The sequence below is a fragment of the Rhinatrema bivittatum genome, chromosome 8 (assembly GCF_901001135.1).
Source record: "Rhinatrema bivittatum chromosome 8, aRhiBiv1.1, whole genome shotgun sequence".
Taxonomy (NCBI): Eukaryota; Metazoa; Chordata; class Amphibia; order Gymnophiona; family Rhinatrematidae; genus Rhinatrema; species Rhinatrema bivittatum.
In genome coordinates this window covers 269,946,898-269,961,963 of record NC_042622.1, presented here as the reverse complement: position 1 = coordinate 269,961,963, position 15,066 = coordinate 269,946,898, and the positions used below count along the sequence as shown (strand labels likewise).

Genomic DNA, 15,066 nt, shown 5'->3' with positions numbered 1-15,066 from the left:
GAAGCGCAAAATCAAGTCACAGTCTTTACAGACCATAAGAATTTGAAATACCTCCGCTATGCACAGCGCCTAAACCATAGGCAAGCGAGATGGTCTCTGTTTTTCAACAGATTCGACTTTGTGCTGAAATACTGCCCTGGAGATAAAAACATCAGAGCAGATGCCTTATCTCGCTCATTCCTCTCTGAGGATATCCCAGAGGAACCGCAACATATCATCGACCCAAAGAGAGTTATTTTAGCAGCTACTCACTCAGTACCTGCAGGTAAAACCATCGTACCCAAGAACCTCAGAATAAAGCTGTTAGCATGGGCTCATGACTCCAAACTGGCTGGACACCCTGGTCAACGCAGAACTCTGTCTAAACTGCAAAAGTTTTACTGGTGGCCCACCATGAAGGAAGACACTTTCTTTTATGTTGCTTCCTGCGCAAATTGTGCCAGACAGAAGATGCCACCCGGTCATCCTTGGGGTCTACTCCAACCCTTACCAGTGCCAGACGAGCCATGGACACACATTGCTACAGACTTTGTTGTGGACTTACCACTCTCAGGAGGAAACAACATGATTTGGGTAACTGTAGATTGGTTCTCAAAGATGGCTCACTTCATGGCTCTCCCTGGTTTACCCACAGCTATGGAGCTTGCCAAGCTATTCATCACACACATCTTCTGCCTACACGGCATGCCTAAGCACATAGTCTCCGATCGTGGAGTCCAATTCACAGCTAAATTCTGGAAGGCATTGTGCAAGAAGTTTGACATTTCTCTCGACTTCACCTCAGCATACCATCCTCAATCTAATGGGCAAATAGAGAGGATGAACAGGACACTGAAGCAGTTCATTCGTGCCTACGTGAACACTCACCAGAATGATTGGGCAGAGCTGTTGCCCTGGGCTGAATTCTCCATCAACTCTCATCCAGCAACATCCACTGGATCAACACCATTCGAAGTGGTTTATGGACGACTACCATTGCCACCACTGCCACTTCCACTATCAGTGTCATCCCCGGCAGCTGTTGTAACCGTCGCTGCCTGACGTCTCTGCTCCGCCCACTTTGGCGACTCCCTCCGCGGTTGATGGAAGGCTGGCTGCTGCAGCGTCTTCCTGCCGTTCTCCTCCGGCATTCCCGGACCGGCTCGACGCTGCAATGCACCATGTTGACCAAAAGCCTAGGGGCGCGTGCTCAGCTCGACTAAAGTACCGGCAGTGGCGTGAACCTCAGGGGCATCCCCCTGAGATGACATCATCCGCACCAGATATTTAAGGTCTTAGAATTCGCTAACAAGGCGAGTTAGCAAAGGTTTACCTCGCTACCTCCAGGTATCTCTGCGTATGGGATTCGCTCTCCGCAAACCTAGTTACTCTGCCTCCTCGGACTTTAATAGAGGTACCCACTCCTCGGGGGCCTCGCTCTCTCTTTTACTTTTCAGATCGCAGTCCGGAACCGTAACTCGCTCCTCGAGGGCCCACGTCCCAGACCTGCTCCTGAATACCACTTCTGCTAAGAAGTCAATCCTGCCTACAACATCAGTGAGTTTCCATCTCTATCTCAGAGCTTTCCCTGGAACCAGGTACTCGCTCCTCGAGGGCCTACTGCATTCCAACTCCTGGGCTGCTTCAAGGTACTATTGTGTGAGTGTTACCATCAAGGACTTGTTCCTGAACTCTGCATATCCTGCCTACTCACTTTCTTTAGTTTCTCTACAGCTCAGCCACCTTGGGATCGCTGTTCCAGTACCTGAGGGACTACAGCCCAGCCGGGCGCTACCAGCTCACTACTGCCACCTCTGGTGGTTCAATATACTGTCTAACAAAAGAACTAGTGTGTGTTTGTCTCCAACTCTAAGCCTGACCAGTGGTCCCTCTCGGGATCTTCCCCCGGGGGCGTGGTCATCTGCCACTGGTCCAAGGATCCACCCACAACTATGCCAATCATTAACAACTGCTTGCTAACTTCCAGCATAACAGATTGTTAACTCCCATCAGATTGCTAACTTTCACTACAGAGTGCTATTCTCAACTACAGATTACCACCGCTTAGCACTTCCTCACTAACAGATTGCTAACTCCATGGATCCGGCTTGACTCCAGGGTTCCGGCTAACTACATGGATCCTGCACAACTCAATGCTTTGCAGGCCATACCGGGCCTGGCCTAGCGCATTGCGGAACAACAGGACACCTTGGAGAAACTTACTTCAGCTTTTCATCAGCTACACACATAGAAGGTTCAATGTACAGCTTCCAACCATGAAGGTCAGTTACAGGAGGTAACTTTGAAGACTGTTGTACCACTGGCGGCTCTGATCCGCTTCTCTGGAGAAATCCAGAAGACCCAGGGCTTTTTAAACCAGTGCTGCATGCACTTTACCTTACAGCCAACTTTATTTCCTACTGCTTTCTCCAAGACTACCTACATCCTTTCATACTTGGATGGTAAGGCCTTGTCTTGGGCATCTACCTTGTGAGAATGCAAGGACCCCATTTTGCAGGACATGGAAGGATTTATGGACTTATTTAAATCCGTTTTCGATGACCCTGCTCGAACTTCTGTAGCCAGTTCTGCTTTGGTGGAATTGAAGCAAGGCAACAGATCATTAGCTGAATTTGCCATAGAGTTTAAAACTCTTGCAGCAGAACTCTGCTGGGACCCCGAAATGTCTTAAGACTCTCTTTTGCAGAGGCCTGGATACCTGTTTAAAAGACGAGCTGGCTGCTCGCGAGACACCTGACTCGCTGGATGAATTAGTAGCCTTGGCCATTCGGATTGATCTCCGGCTCTGGGACAAGGTGAAGGAGCTCCGGCCTAAGATGTTACCTGAGTTGAATCAGGCTAGTGCTATTCCTGCACCTCGAAAGGTTCCAGTAACTTCTGCTGCTGATACAGATGAACCGATGCAACTTGGTTTGACTTCCAAAGAGAGAAGATTTCGGAAGAAGCGCGGCCTTTGCATGTTCTGTGGTCATCCTGGCCATGATGTCTCTACATGCTCCATTCGTCCGGAAAACGGATGGGCCTAAGTCCTGCAGGAGGACTGTTCTTAGGCCTTACCGCGTCCTCTCCTCCACTTTCTCTCCCAGTCTCCTTAAGAGCATAAGAACATAAGAAAATGCCATACTGGGTCAGACCAAGGGTCCATCAAGCCCAGCATCCTGTTTCCAACAGTTTCCAACAGTGGCCAATCCAGGCCATAAGAACCTGGCAAGTACCCAAAAACTAAGACCTATGGACCGGTCTCATTTCAGACTCCTGCCCTGGTGGATTCAGGGGCAGGAGGCAACTTTATTCTCAGAAGTCTAGTGGAATATCTGAGGATCCCCCTCATTAAATTGAAAGATCCACTACTGTTATCCTCCATTCATGGAGAGCCCTTACCGGGCAATGTGACTTACCAAACCGGACCAGTTACTCTCCGCTCCGGAGCTCTTCATATGGAATCACTCTCCTTCATTGTACTGGAAAAGGTGATGCATCCTATCGTCCTGGGATTACCCTGGCTGCAAGTGCACCAACCCCAATTTGACTGGGCCAGTCCGGGGCTGTGGGCGTGGTGGTGGTCCGGGGGCGGGGCCGTGGGCGGTCCCACGTCCTCTGGCACAGCGGCCTGTGCCGGGGGGATGACGCACCGGCAGCCAGCCGTGCCGGCACAAGTTACGCCTGACTCGGGCAGGCGTAACTTCTGCAACAAAGGTAGGGGGGTATTTAGTTAGAGCTGGGGGGTGGGTTAGATAGGAGAAGGGAGGGGAAGGTGGGGATGGGGGGAACCGAAAGAAAAGTTCCCTCCAAGGCCCTCCAGTTTTGGAGCGGCCTTGGAGGGAACAGGGAAAGCCATTGGGGCTCCTCTTGGGCTGGCATGCGCAAAGTGCGTGCGCCGACCCTGGATTTTATAACATGTGCGCGGCAGCGCGCGCATGTTATAAAATCGGGTGTACATTTGTGCACGCCGTGTAGCGAGAACAATCAGGAACAGAACCACAGACAAAGACAAAGGAGCTCCGATGAGAAACATGGGACCTTGAAGAAGCGATGGGCCTCAGAAGCCTCCTGGAAAGATGGACTGGAACATCCAAGAGAAAGCTGGCTCCTTGTGAAGGCCCTGAGGGACAGGTGAAGGGCCCTTTTGTAGGGCTGAAGCAACGCAGGTTGATGACGTCACTTCAGGGGGCCACTGGGCTTTTCCCGCCACCGGCCCTTTAAAAGCTGAGCTGAGGCGCGCGCCCGCGCCTATGGGGACGCCCGGAAGAGAAGACTGGAACGGCAGCGTCCCTGCCGCATGGAAGGCCCGGAGGGCAGCGGCATCGGTGGCGGCAGCCCCGCCACGAAGAGAGAGGAGCGGGCTGCAGCGGCGGCTCCGTGGCACGAAGAAGAGACTCCCGGCGCCGGCGCTAGGACCGCGAGGGAGATAGGAGCGTCGCGGCTTGGCCTGCTGAGGGACGGCGGTGGTCTGGCTGGCTGCGTCCGAGGTAGGTGGGGACTGCCCGCGGCACGTGGGCAGGAACACAACAGTATTATAGATATTTTGGTATCATTTGTGTATGTTTTGTATTATGTGTTACATTTATCAATGTTTTATTTTGCTCGCTGCCTTGGTGCAATTTTTGATAGGAAAGGTGGTTTATAAATTAATAGATTGCTATTAAGAAAGCAATAATTCTCCACTCGCAGAGCATGAAATGGGTATTAGTACTGATTTCCATATTTTGTTTAATAACTTTGAGCAGGTATCATTATTACTGATAATTATTTGCATGTGCACTCCCCGGGGGTCTCCCTGCTGCTGGTATTTATGTTCCCGCCAATTTACAGCACAGATCAGAGCTGGGAGCAGGAGAACTTCACCCTCACAATGAGGCTGCCACAGACCTTGTTATTCTCTGTCCTGCTCTGCATTGCAGGTATGTAAGGCACTGGATATTTATAAACTCAATTATCCATAATAACCATGGTGCAAATATTAATTTAACAATTCTTTCTGTTCTGTTCTCCAGCTGTTCATTCTCAGACTCCTGTGCTGTCGCCTGCTGTTCTCTCTGTGAGTCTCGGACAAAGTGCAACTTTTACCTGTGATGTTGGAGTAAAGGATGAACATTTTACTCACTTCCTGAGCCAGATCCCAGGAGAGGCACCGAAGCTCCTCCTGTACCACTATCATGCCTGGAGAGCACCAAAGTATGGGCCGGGAATATCCTCAGCCCATTTCACTTGCACTAGAAACAGCGCTGGGACGGAGTATCAGCTCCTCATAAAGAATGCAGAAGTCACAGACACCGCTCTCTATTACTGTCTGAAATGGTATCCAAGTATCTCAGCCAACCACTGTGATAAATCGCCTGACAAAAACCCAGACTGATCTGTCACTGTCACACAAAGAGGAAGAGCACAGAGCAGGTGTTAGACATGATGGGCTGAAAGTACTGAGTGATGCAGGGAGGGAGCTGTACTGCCCCTCCCTGCTGCTTCCTTGTCTTTCCCTTCTGCCATTGTCCAGGATTCACATCACAGCAAGATCTCTGGGCATAAAATTGGCCCATATCCCACCTCCAGGGCACAGTCTGAGTTACTAATTTGAGACACAAGTTGGTTTCTGGTGAGACCTCAGCAGGATTATTGTGTCCGGATCTGGAGGTCGCACCTCTAAAGGATTTAAACAGAACAAAGACAATCCAGAGTAGGCCTACAAAAATGGTGTGGGCTCTGTGGCAAAAGCCCTATGAGATTGTTATGGTTTTGAGGTGTTGGAGTGGATTCTTGGGTACTGCGGTGATGTCCACTCTCACGGGGAGGAGCCCCCTGAGGAACCGCAGTACTAGGCTAGACCCGAGACTCGACAACACAGAGAATTTGTATTTATTGTACAGCTCGATGGTACTGCCCGGGGAAAATAACCCCAGCAGTTGTAGTCAAGTGATCCTCAGTGGAGAGGACCAGTCTCACTCTTGAGTAGGCAATAGGCAGTGCGGTGTAGCAGGGACAAGTCTCGAATGTAGAGCACTGAAGCTGAAATAAAGCAGAAGGGCCCCCGAGGAGTGGGTACCCAGGTTTAGAGAAGAATTACCCCGGAGGGAAGAGAGAGCTTCCTGCGGCAGCTAGGAAGCGGCAGAGCAGCTCAGACTGGAGCTATTCCAATTCTTGCTAACTCAGTTTGTTAGCAAACGAAGGGCAGGCTAAATACCAGGATGTGCTGACGTCACTCGGAAGGACCGCCCCCGAGGTTCCTGCCATGACGTGAATAAAGACGTGGGTGGCGTGCGCGTGCGCACACCCTAGGAGGCCCTTAAGAAAGTCATGGTGAACGCTGTCGCCGATCCGGGGACGCCAGGGAGAGCGGCATGAAGGCGCGGTGGCAACCATCTTCCCAAGGATTTAGGAGAGAGAAAGAAGAAAGATGAGGCATAGAGGTCGAAGCCGTCTGAAACCGACGGACGCAACAGAGATAAGTGTTATGGAACTAACTAGCTGTACTTAAAGGAGAGGAGCAAGAGGAGATATGATAGAAACACTCAAATACATGAATGATAGTAATAAGTCATATGTGGTGACCCTTTTTCAACAGAAAAGAAATTCTAGATCAAGGCATCATGATATAAGACTCCAAGGTCTTGTTGTTACGCTCTCCTCCTCCAGAGGGGAGGAGTTAGCTATCTGCTGTCACTCACTCTGCCAGGAGGGCGGAGTTAGCAATCTATTCTGCTTTTCTCCTGAAAGGGGGAGGAGTAGTAATCTGTCATGATCTGCTCCTTCACAAGGTAGGAGTTAGCTATCTGTAGATCTGTTAATGAACTGCTGTTAGATGCTCCTGTAAGGATAGGAGGTAGCAATCTATTATGTATCAACTCTCTCAGGAGTTGGCAATCTTGTCCAATGACACTCTACTGAGGAGAGGAGCTAACAATAGATATATTGTACTTCGCTACTGAGATAGCAATCTATCATGTCTCCGCTACCAAGTAGCAATCTGTTATATATAGGCTGCTAGCAAGTCCCAAGGAAAGAGAAGTAGCTATCTATATAATACTTCCATGAGCGGTGTTAGTGGGTCAGTAGTGGTTGGCTCCCACAGAGTGATAGTAGTGAAAGGAATGACCACTTGGAAGAAATGGTGAATCCCTGGTCGATGGCAGGTGATAGCGTCCCCAGGAGGAGATCCTGAGAGGAACCACCGGCTAGGCTAGAATATGAAATAACACAAATAGTTCTTTATTAGACTGGAAGCTGGACCACCAGAGGTGGCAGTAGTGAGTCGATGTGCCCGGCAGGGCTGAAGTCCTTCTGATACTGGAATATAATATCTGGGTTGCTTGAGCTGTAGAGAGAGACTAGAAGTAGTGAGTAGACAGGGTATACTGGATACAAGATGGTACACTCACAATAGTAGATGTCTGCAATGGTTTCTATGCCACAGAGAGTCATCAGTATATTCAGGAACAAGAGCCGTAGGTGAGCACTGGTTCCTCTACACAGTCTAATAAGAACTCACAATCGCTGTATATGGAATGGCTTATAGAGTAGAAGAGAGTCTGTAAAGGATTCTAGGAACATGGGCCCTCGTGGAGCGAGTACCGGTTCCTATCTGTAATCTTGCCAAATGTAACTCTTGATCTCCGTACCTGTGATAACGTCTTGGACGGAAGGGAGTCTTCAGAGATATAGGAATATAGGCCCTCGTGGAACGAGTACTGAGTCCTATCTGCAATAGAACTCACTGTGTTCACGTCTGCGATCGCTTCCAGGCAATGAGGAGTCTTCAGAGTATTCAGGGATGTAGGCCCTCGAGGAGCGAGTACCGGATCCCGTCTTGGCAATCTGAAATCAAGAAGAGAGAGTGGAGCCCCCGTGGAGTGGGTACTCCTGATAAGATTGAAAAGGCCGACCAGTGGAGAAGGATTCCCCTAGCTGACTCGGATCGTTGTTGCAAGTATCGTGGACTGCCGAAGCAAGTCCTGATGGAGTTCTGTTTGCAAGTAGCGTGGACTGCCAAAGCAAGTCCAAAAGGAGTTCCTTGCTAACTCATTAGAGGTTAGCAAACAAAGACCTTTTTTTAAAAATATTTAATCTTTATTGATTTTTATAATAAACAAAAAGACAATATTAACATGTCATGGAATTTCCAGGGAATATCATTACCCACAATTTCCAATAAACAATCCATAAATGTGGTATACATATATTCTAACTTTTCCCTGCGATTACTATGTAATATAGAGGAGAACAAAATGAAATTGGAGCAATCATACAATGTATATTCTCAAAAAAGAAGGAAAAAGAGAGAAATTGCAGGAGTTATTACACACTGGCATTTCTAACGGAATCATCCCCAGTATCCCCACGTGAACTTAGAAATTTTTCTAACTGATCAGGTTCCAAAAAAACATAACGTACATCATTTATTTTTAAGATACATTTGCAGGGAAATCTAATAGTTATCAAAGCTCCCATCTGGCGAGCTCTGGGACAAAGTGCCAAAAATTCTTTCCGACGTACTTGCGTAGATCTCACTATATCGGGATAAACCCAAATTTTTTCCCCCAAGTATGTTTTATTGCGATTTCTAAGGAAAAGTCTTAGCACTAGGGATGTGAATCGTTTTTGAACGATTAAAATCATTATCAGATAATTTTAAAATCGTTCTAAATCATTAGAGTGCATGATACAATACAAATGCCCCCGATTTATCGTCAGGGGCATTTGTATTGTATCGTTAAATAGGGCACGGGAATTATTTGGGGGAGGGCGCACCGCAGTGTTTGCTCTCCCCTTCCCCATCTTCTTGACCTCATTAGCACAAACGTTCTAAAAACAAAATGGCACCAATGCCCCTTTGCCCTTACCATGTGACAGGGTATCCGTGCCATTGGCCGGCCCCTGTCACATGGTAGGAGCACTGGATGGCCAGCACCATCTTTAAAGATGGCGCCGGCCATCTTTACTCATCAGCCCCTATTATACTATACTCTATAATAGGGGTTGATGATGTAAAAGGGGCTGATGATGAGTAAAGATGGCCCCGGCCATCCAGTGCTCCAGTGCTCCAGAGTTTTTGGATTTTGTCCTATAGACCCAGCAATTACTTCAGAATTCTGAATTCTCCAGACCAAATCCAGAGAGTTCCCAGGTATGTGTGTGTGTGCATGATTGTAACTGCAATAAAGAACTTGGGTGTATGTGTGAGTTTCAGAGAGCCAGTCAGTGTGTATGTGTGTGAGAGAATCTGCATATGTGTGTATGTGTGTGAGAGAGCCTGTTTGGGTGAGAAAGGAGAATGTTTCTGGCTAAACCTGCCCCTACCAACAAATAAACTATAATCTATTACAATCTCAGGGCAACTGGAAATCAAAAGTTTCCAAGTTTGGAGAGCGGGGATTTTAAAAATCTTTATTAGTTTTAATTATTGGGTATTATTTGATGTATCTGATGTTTTGAAAGGAGTTATTGTGATTTGGAAAATCTTTATGAGATTTAAATTATTGAATGCTCTATTTGTCAGCTTTTTTTTTGAAATATTTATTATTTTCATTTATATGGTTTTACTGTTTTGATTGATGTTTTATATTTCCTGATTTTGTTTGACATTTTATAAGGACTGGTGATGTTTCTGTTTTTCTATTGTTGCACTGTATACTGTTGTAGTTTCCAGTTGTTTGTACATTTCTATTTAACTTTATGGTCTTTTCATTCTGCATTTGGTGAGAATTTGTCGCGTTCTGCATGTGTGACTGAAGTGTGGTATTCTGCTAGCATGTAGTTTCTGTTTTCCTAATAGGAGGTGTATCGGTGTTTTAGGGCCTGGTACAATATTTACGGTGTTGCCTTTTCATAGGTAGGGTTGTTACTCTTCGAGTGCTGGTATTTAATGCTATTTTGGTATGGGAGGTTTACTATATTGTAATTATAAACCTGCTTGGCATTCTGAGAGCCAGGCCCATGCCCAACATGTGTTACAACCAGGAGTGGATGGCAGGGAAATATCAGCCTGCTGCTCATGTGCTCTTTCAGTGAGTACCCTCTGCCCCAGCACTGCTGCATCGTTAGGTAAAAGCTGATGCTTGTTGCAAGCCCTTCCTCAGCCTCCCTTTATCATTTTCACCCATTCTTGGTGCCTTCGCTCTCCAGGAGACTCACTAGATCCACAGCCAGCTGTCCCTCTGAAAGCTCAGCCCAGCCACCTCAGACAGAAGCCTCCCCAGCACTGCCCAGGCCCCTCCTCCTGGCTCATTCCCTCCCTTTCCAGGACAGTAGCTTGCCTCCACTTCTCAGGGCCTTCCCCACTCCAGCACATTATCATTGACTGTGCGCTACCCTGAATCTGCTGCTTCTATGTTTCCCAAGGCTAGTGTTTCCCGACTTTTTCCACACCTAAAGCACATCTATATTAACAAAAATGTTGGGGTGGCACACCAACATCCTCGGAGCAGGCAATGCAGACATGGAGAGGTCTCGTGGCCAAAAGAGCCAGGGAAACACTGAATGCCCCATCAGACTCTCTTTCAAAACAGCAGAGAGCGGGCAAAGAGGCACATGAACCTGTCAGCATGCATCAGCTCCCAAGGAAGAAGGGAGAAATCTGTGTGGTGTGGGCCATCTGCTCAGTCAGTTACTTCGGCTGCCACTTATGACTGATAGAGCTCCTTTGCTGCAGCTCCCAGCACTCAAAAAGAGTCACATCCAGTGCTCAGTGCACCCTCTCCCCATCTTTCTCAACCTGGGGATAAGACAGAGGCTTCAAGGACTCAAAGACAGGGAAGATGGGGAGGGCCTATCGCTGCCCTGCAGGCTGCCCATTAATTGCCACACTCCAGGGCTCATGATGTGGCTAGCACGAGGCATGCATGATTACACATGTTCTCAGAAAGGATCGGTTTTAAGACTCGCAGCTGGTGTCTCTCGCTGCCGCAAGGTGCTGAGAGCAGAGCCCAGAGCAGAGCATCAGGTAGTGGTAACTTTTCCAATGCACACCCGATCGGGTCTGTTTGGGGAAACTGCCCTCGGCACTGCTCTGTCTTACCTACTCCAGGGGAGAAAGGGGGTGCCACAAGTGATCCGTACTTCTGGCTTCCTCCAGGGCTTAAGGAGAAGAAAAAATTAAGCCCTGGCCAAGACTATAAGCCAAGACTGGGGAGAGCCTGGCCTACGACAGCACAGGTCCAGATGGAATTCCGCTTTCTCACACGGAGTCAGGGCATCAGGCATCCTAGGAAAACCCTACAAACTTTGCACCCTCCCAGCCTCAGCCCCAGCCTCCACACACCCTGTATTTGCATGCACTGCTGTGGGGCTTAACTAAAAAACCCTGAAAAAAAAGGTAAAATGACACTTGGAACCTGCATGGTATTAGACCTATTGTAGCATGCATTGGGTTTGGGCTTAACATTCAGAAACCCATGAGTAAACTAAATTACAATTACAACCTAATAAACCTCTCATACCAAATGCTAACACTCAAATAGTAACAACTCTACCTACGAAAAAGCAACACTACAACTATTACACCAGACACTAAAACATCAACACATTTTCTATTAGGAAAAATGGACAAGCCAAGCTCCTCTGGATCCCAGCATAGAAACTGCACCCTAACAGAATACCTCACCTTGGTCTGACACAGACAGACCTTCATCAAATAGAGAATAAAGAGATCATAAAGTATAAATAGAAATGTAGAGACAGAAACTGAACTGGAAACCGGAATAATGGATACCATTCCTCCTAAAAATCAAACAATAAAATCAAGAAATATAAAATATAATGGTAAAACCATACTAAATAAATGAACAAATATTTCAAAACAGCTGATGAATATAATATCCAATAATTAAAAATTCCTTGGGAAATGTCTAAAATATTTCCCAACAACAATAAAATATTTAAAAACAGCAGACACATCAAATAACTAATAAGGATAAAAAAAATTTCACCACTCTCCATACCTGAGAATTTGTTTATTCTAGTCACCATAAAATATAAATAAATGTGCAGACAAAAACTGAGATGGAAACCAGATCAAGCCAGACATTGTATATGAAAAACGGAAACATTACTATTCCTCATAAAACATCAAAAAATAAAACCAAGAATTAATACTAAAACTGTACTAAAAATTGAGCAACTATTTTAAAACAGCTGAAAATAGAATATCCAATAATTAAGAACTCGATTTGTTTTTAATTTACCGTTCTGAAATATGTTTTTGGTGTTTGGGAGACACATCATGATCTGTCCCCAGCAGTGGGTACATGTTTGTATCTGTATATAGTTTTACTGGGTTTAGTGCAGTCCCGTCCTTCTGAGGATTGTTAACACTGAAACACCTTTTGTAACCCATGATAAAATCTGTGAGCCTTCGCCTTTAAGAGGAGCCTTGCCCTTAGGAGAAGCTCCCTCCCGCCTTTACTACCTCTCACTATCGGGCCGATACAGTAAAGCGCGGCCGTGGTTACCCGGTTTTTAACCCGCTTTGGACGCATGTTTTGGACGCGTAAGGCGTACCCGCGATTCAGTATCGGCTTTTATGCGTCCTTACCGCTTGCCGAAAAGGACGTGTATCCCTTTCCGCCCGCCACATGTATATGACATGTTAATGATCAGATTAGCTATTCCCTCCGATACAGTAACGTGCACCCAAATTATCGCCCTGTTAACCAACTCATTTACTGCGTCTTTAACCTGAATATTTACCGCCTACCCTGTCCCTGGCGTTAGTGTGGTGTTCAGTCAGCTTCGTATCGGACAGCGGTTGAGAAATGCTCGAAATGCGAAGCCCGCCTGTGTGTGTAGTGGTGCGTGAGCATGCTGACGTGATCGCCCAGAATCCCTAATGCTTTTGTAATAGAGAGAGACTAGCGGTTTCGCTCGTCAGCCCTCAGCTTCGACGACCGAGGTCGGGCGCTCAAGGCAGCGGTACCTACAGCTGCCTACAGTGGTGCCTATAGCGGCTTGGACGTCTGCTGCCTTGTGCGCGTGGCCGGATGTCCAAGCCGCGACCTCGGACGTCCAAGTTCGTGGCGTCCATGATCGGAGGCACCGCTGCCTTGAGTGCCCGGCCGGACGTCCAAGGTCACGGCTTGGATGTCTGGCCGGGCGCTCAAGGCAGCAGTGCCTACAGGCGGGAAAGATCCATGAACAGAAGCCATGACCTCGGACGTCCAAGGTCACGGCGTCCGTTCATGGACCTTCCTGCCTGTATCCGGGCATCCATGATCGGAGGCACCGCTGCCTTGAGCTCCCGGCCGGACGTCCAAGGTCGCGGCTTGGATGACCGGCCGGGCGCTCAAGGCAGCGGGGTCTGTAGAAAAGAACCATCCACTTACCTGGTGGAAACACATTTCAAAGGACAGGTACCAGCGCACCCTGGATACTGTATAGGCGCTGCATACCACTCTATACAGTAAAATGGATTGCGAGTGCCTACCGTTTTATTGACGCGCTTTGGACGCCGCTTGGATTTGCGTCTAATTTGAATACTGAATTGAGCAGTATGTGAACCAAAATATGCGCGCGGCAAACGAGCGGGCGCCTAGCACTACCGCACTGTTTCTTAGGCGTCCTTACTGTATCGGCCCATATGGGAAGAGCTTGATTGCCCCTCAATCTAACATGAGTCCTCCTAGGTGCCTCATAGGCTCAAGGAACTGCCCTTCGTGCTCCCCCTGGGTCACATGGGTCTTAGGCTCGCTGCCATTGGACCTTGCCCCCCTGCCCCCAGCTTGTGCAGGCATTTCCTTTAGCAGCTCGGGATGAAAGCCCAGTTCTGGCCATGCTTGCTTTTGAGCCAGCAGCATCCTGTATAACTCTGTGAAACGACTGAGTTTTTACCTTTTCTCTTACTGCAAATCAGCCTCATATCTCCTATGCATCCTACCTCTACCATAAACTAACTCCTGCAACCCAAGAGACCTCCTTCTCCTTCCTGCCACCCTGTCTCCAGCTACCAAAGATCTCTGCCTTGGGACAAACGTTTGAGATGCAACAATTGTAAGTAATGAAAAATTACCTGTGCAGTAAATAATTTCAAACTTAAAGAATCTTTGTCGTGAGGACTGATTGGAGAAAAAGTTTAGCTGCCTGGATAGGAAAAAGCACGGATGTTTTCTTGATCCAGAATACATCAAATAATACCCAATAATTAAAAATAATAAGGATAAAAAAATCTTGTGCTCTCCATATCTGGGAACATTCGATTTCCAGTCATCCTATGATTGTCATACATTAGCAGGAGAGAGTGCATGCACAAACCTTCTCCTTCTTCCCTCCCACATACACACAGACAGAAGTATGATCCTTTTCTCATACACACACAGATATGAGCACGCTTCCTCTTAAACACACAGACAGAAGCATCCTCCCTCTCTCTCATATACACACACTCCTCCCTCTTTCACACAGACAGACACAGAGCAAAGTATCCCCCTCTCACAATTGTGCCTCTGTTTTTTTCTTTGACCCACAGCCTGCCTCTGTCTCTGGCCCTACCAGCAGCTTGAAGCTTCTGTCTTCAGCCCCGCCGGCTCGGCTTCTGGTGGCAGCCTTGAGCCGAGCAGCTCCTGTCTTCGACCTCAACGGCCTGGGCTCTGGCAGCGGCCTCCAGCCGAGCAGCATTTTTCTTTTGTCGTAGTGGCGCGCAGCTTTCTCCTTCGGCCCCCGCTAGCAGGGAAGACAGAGGCAGGCTGAGAGAGGAAGTGGCCTGAGCGTTTCCTGCTGTGTGCCGCAGGTGCTGCAAGAGGGAGGGGCACATGAGGAGCACAGGGAACAAGGCCTGGGCCCATGCTGCTGCAGTGCTAGTCAAGGAGAGGGGGAGAGCAGGCCCCACGCAGCTGTTTGAATGTAGAAAAGAGCTGATATGGGCTGATATTGGGCACAGCGGCCCCGCAGGCATGGAGGCCTCTGCAACCAACACAAACCATGGTCCATGTGATTGGACTGCACCACACCCTTGCACATCCCTTCTCTTCTCTTCTCCCGGGAAGGTGCAATCCCCACTTCAGCTGGTAGTAGGGCAGAACAGCACCCTGTCCTGCTCCCTTTAGGCAGGGGGGTTTTCCTCCTGAATGGAAACAGGTCCAAAAG

The 15,066-nt window shown here is 48.0% G+C and overlaps 1 protein-coding gene across 1 annotated transcript; it reads left to right on the top strand.

The window, feature by feature from the left end:
• The first annotated feature begins 4,279 nt into the window (after positions 1-4,279).
• On the top strand, positions 4,280-5,356 carry LOC115097643. The gene is made up of 3 exons (XM_029613574.1): positions 4,280-4,469; positions 4,728-4,901; positions 4,995-5,356. The coding sequence occupies exons 1-3, from the start codon at positions 4,280-4,282 to the stop codon at positions 5,354-5,356; spliced, it is 726 nt and encodes a 241-aa protein (XP_029469434.1).
• The last annotated feature ends 9,710 nt before the right edge of the window (positions 5,357-15,066 follow it).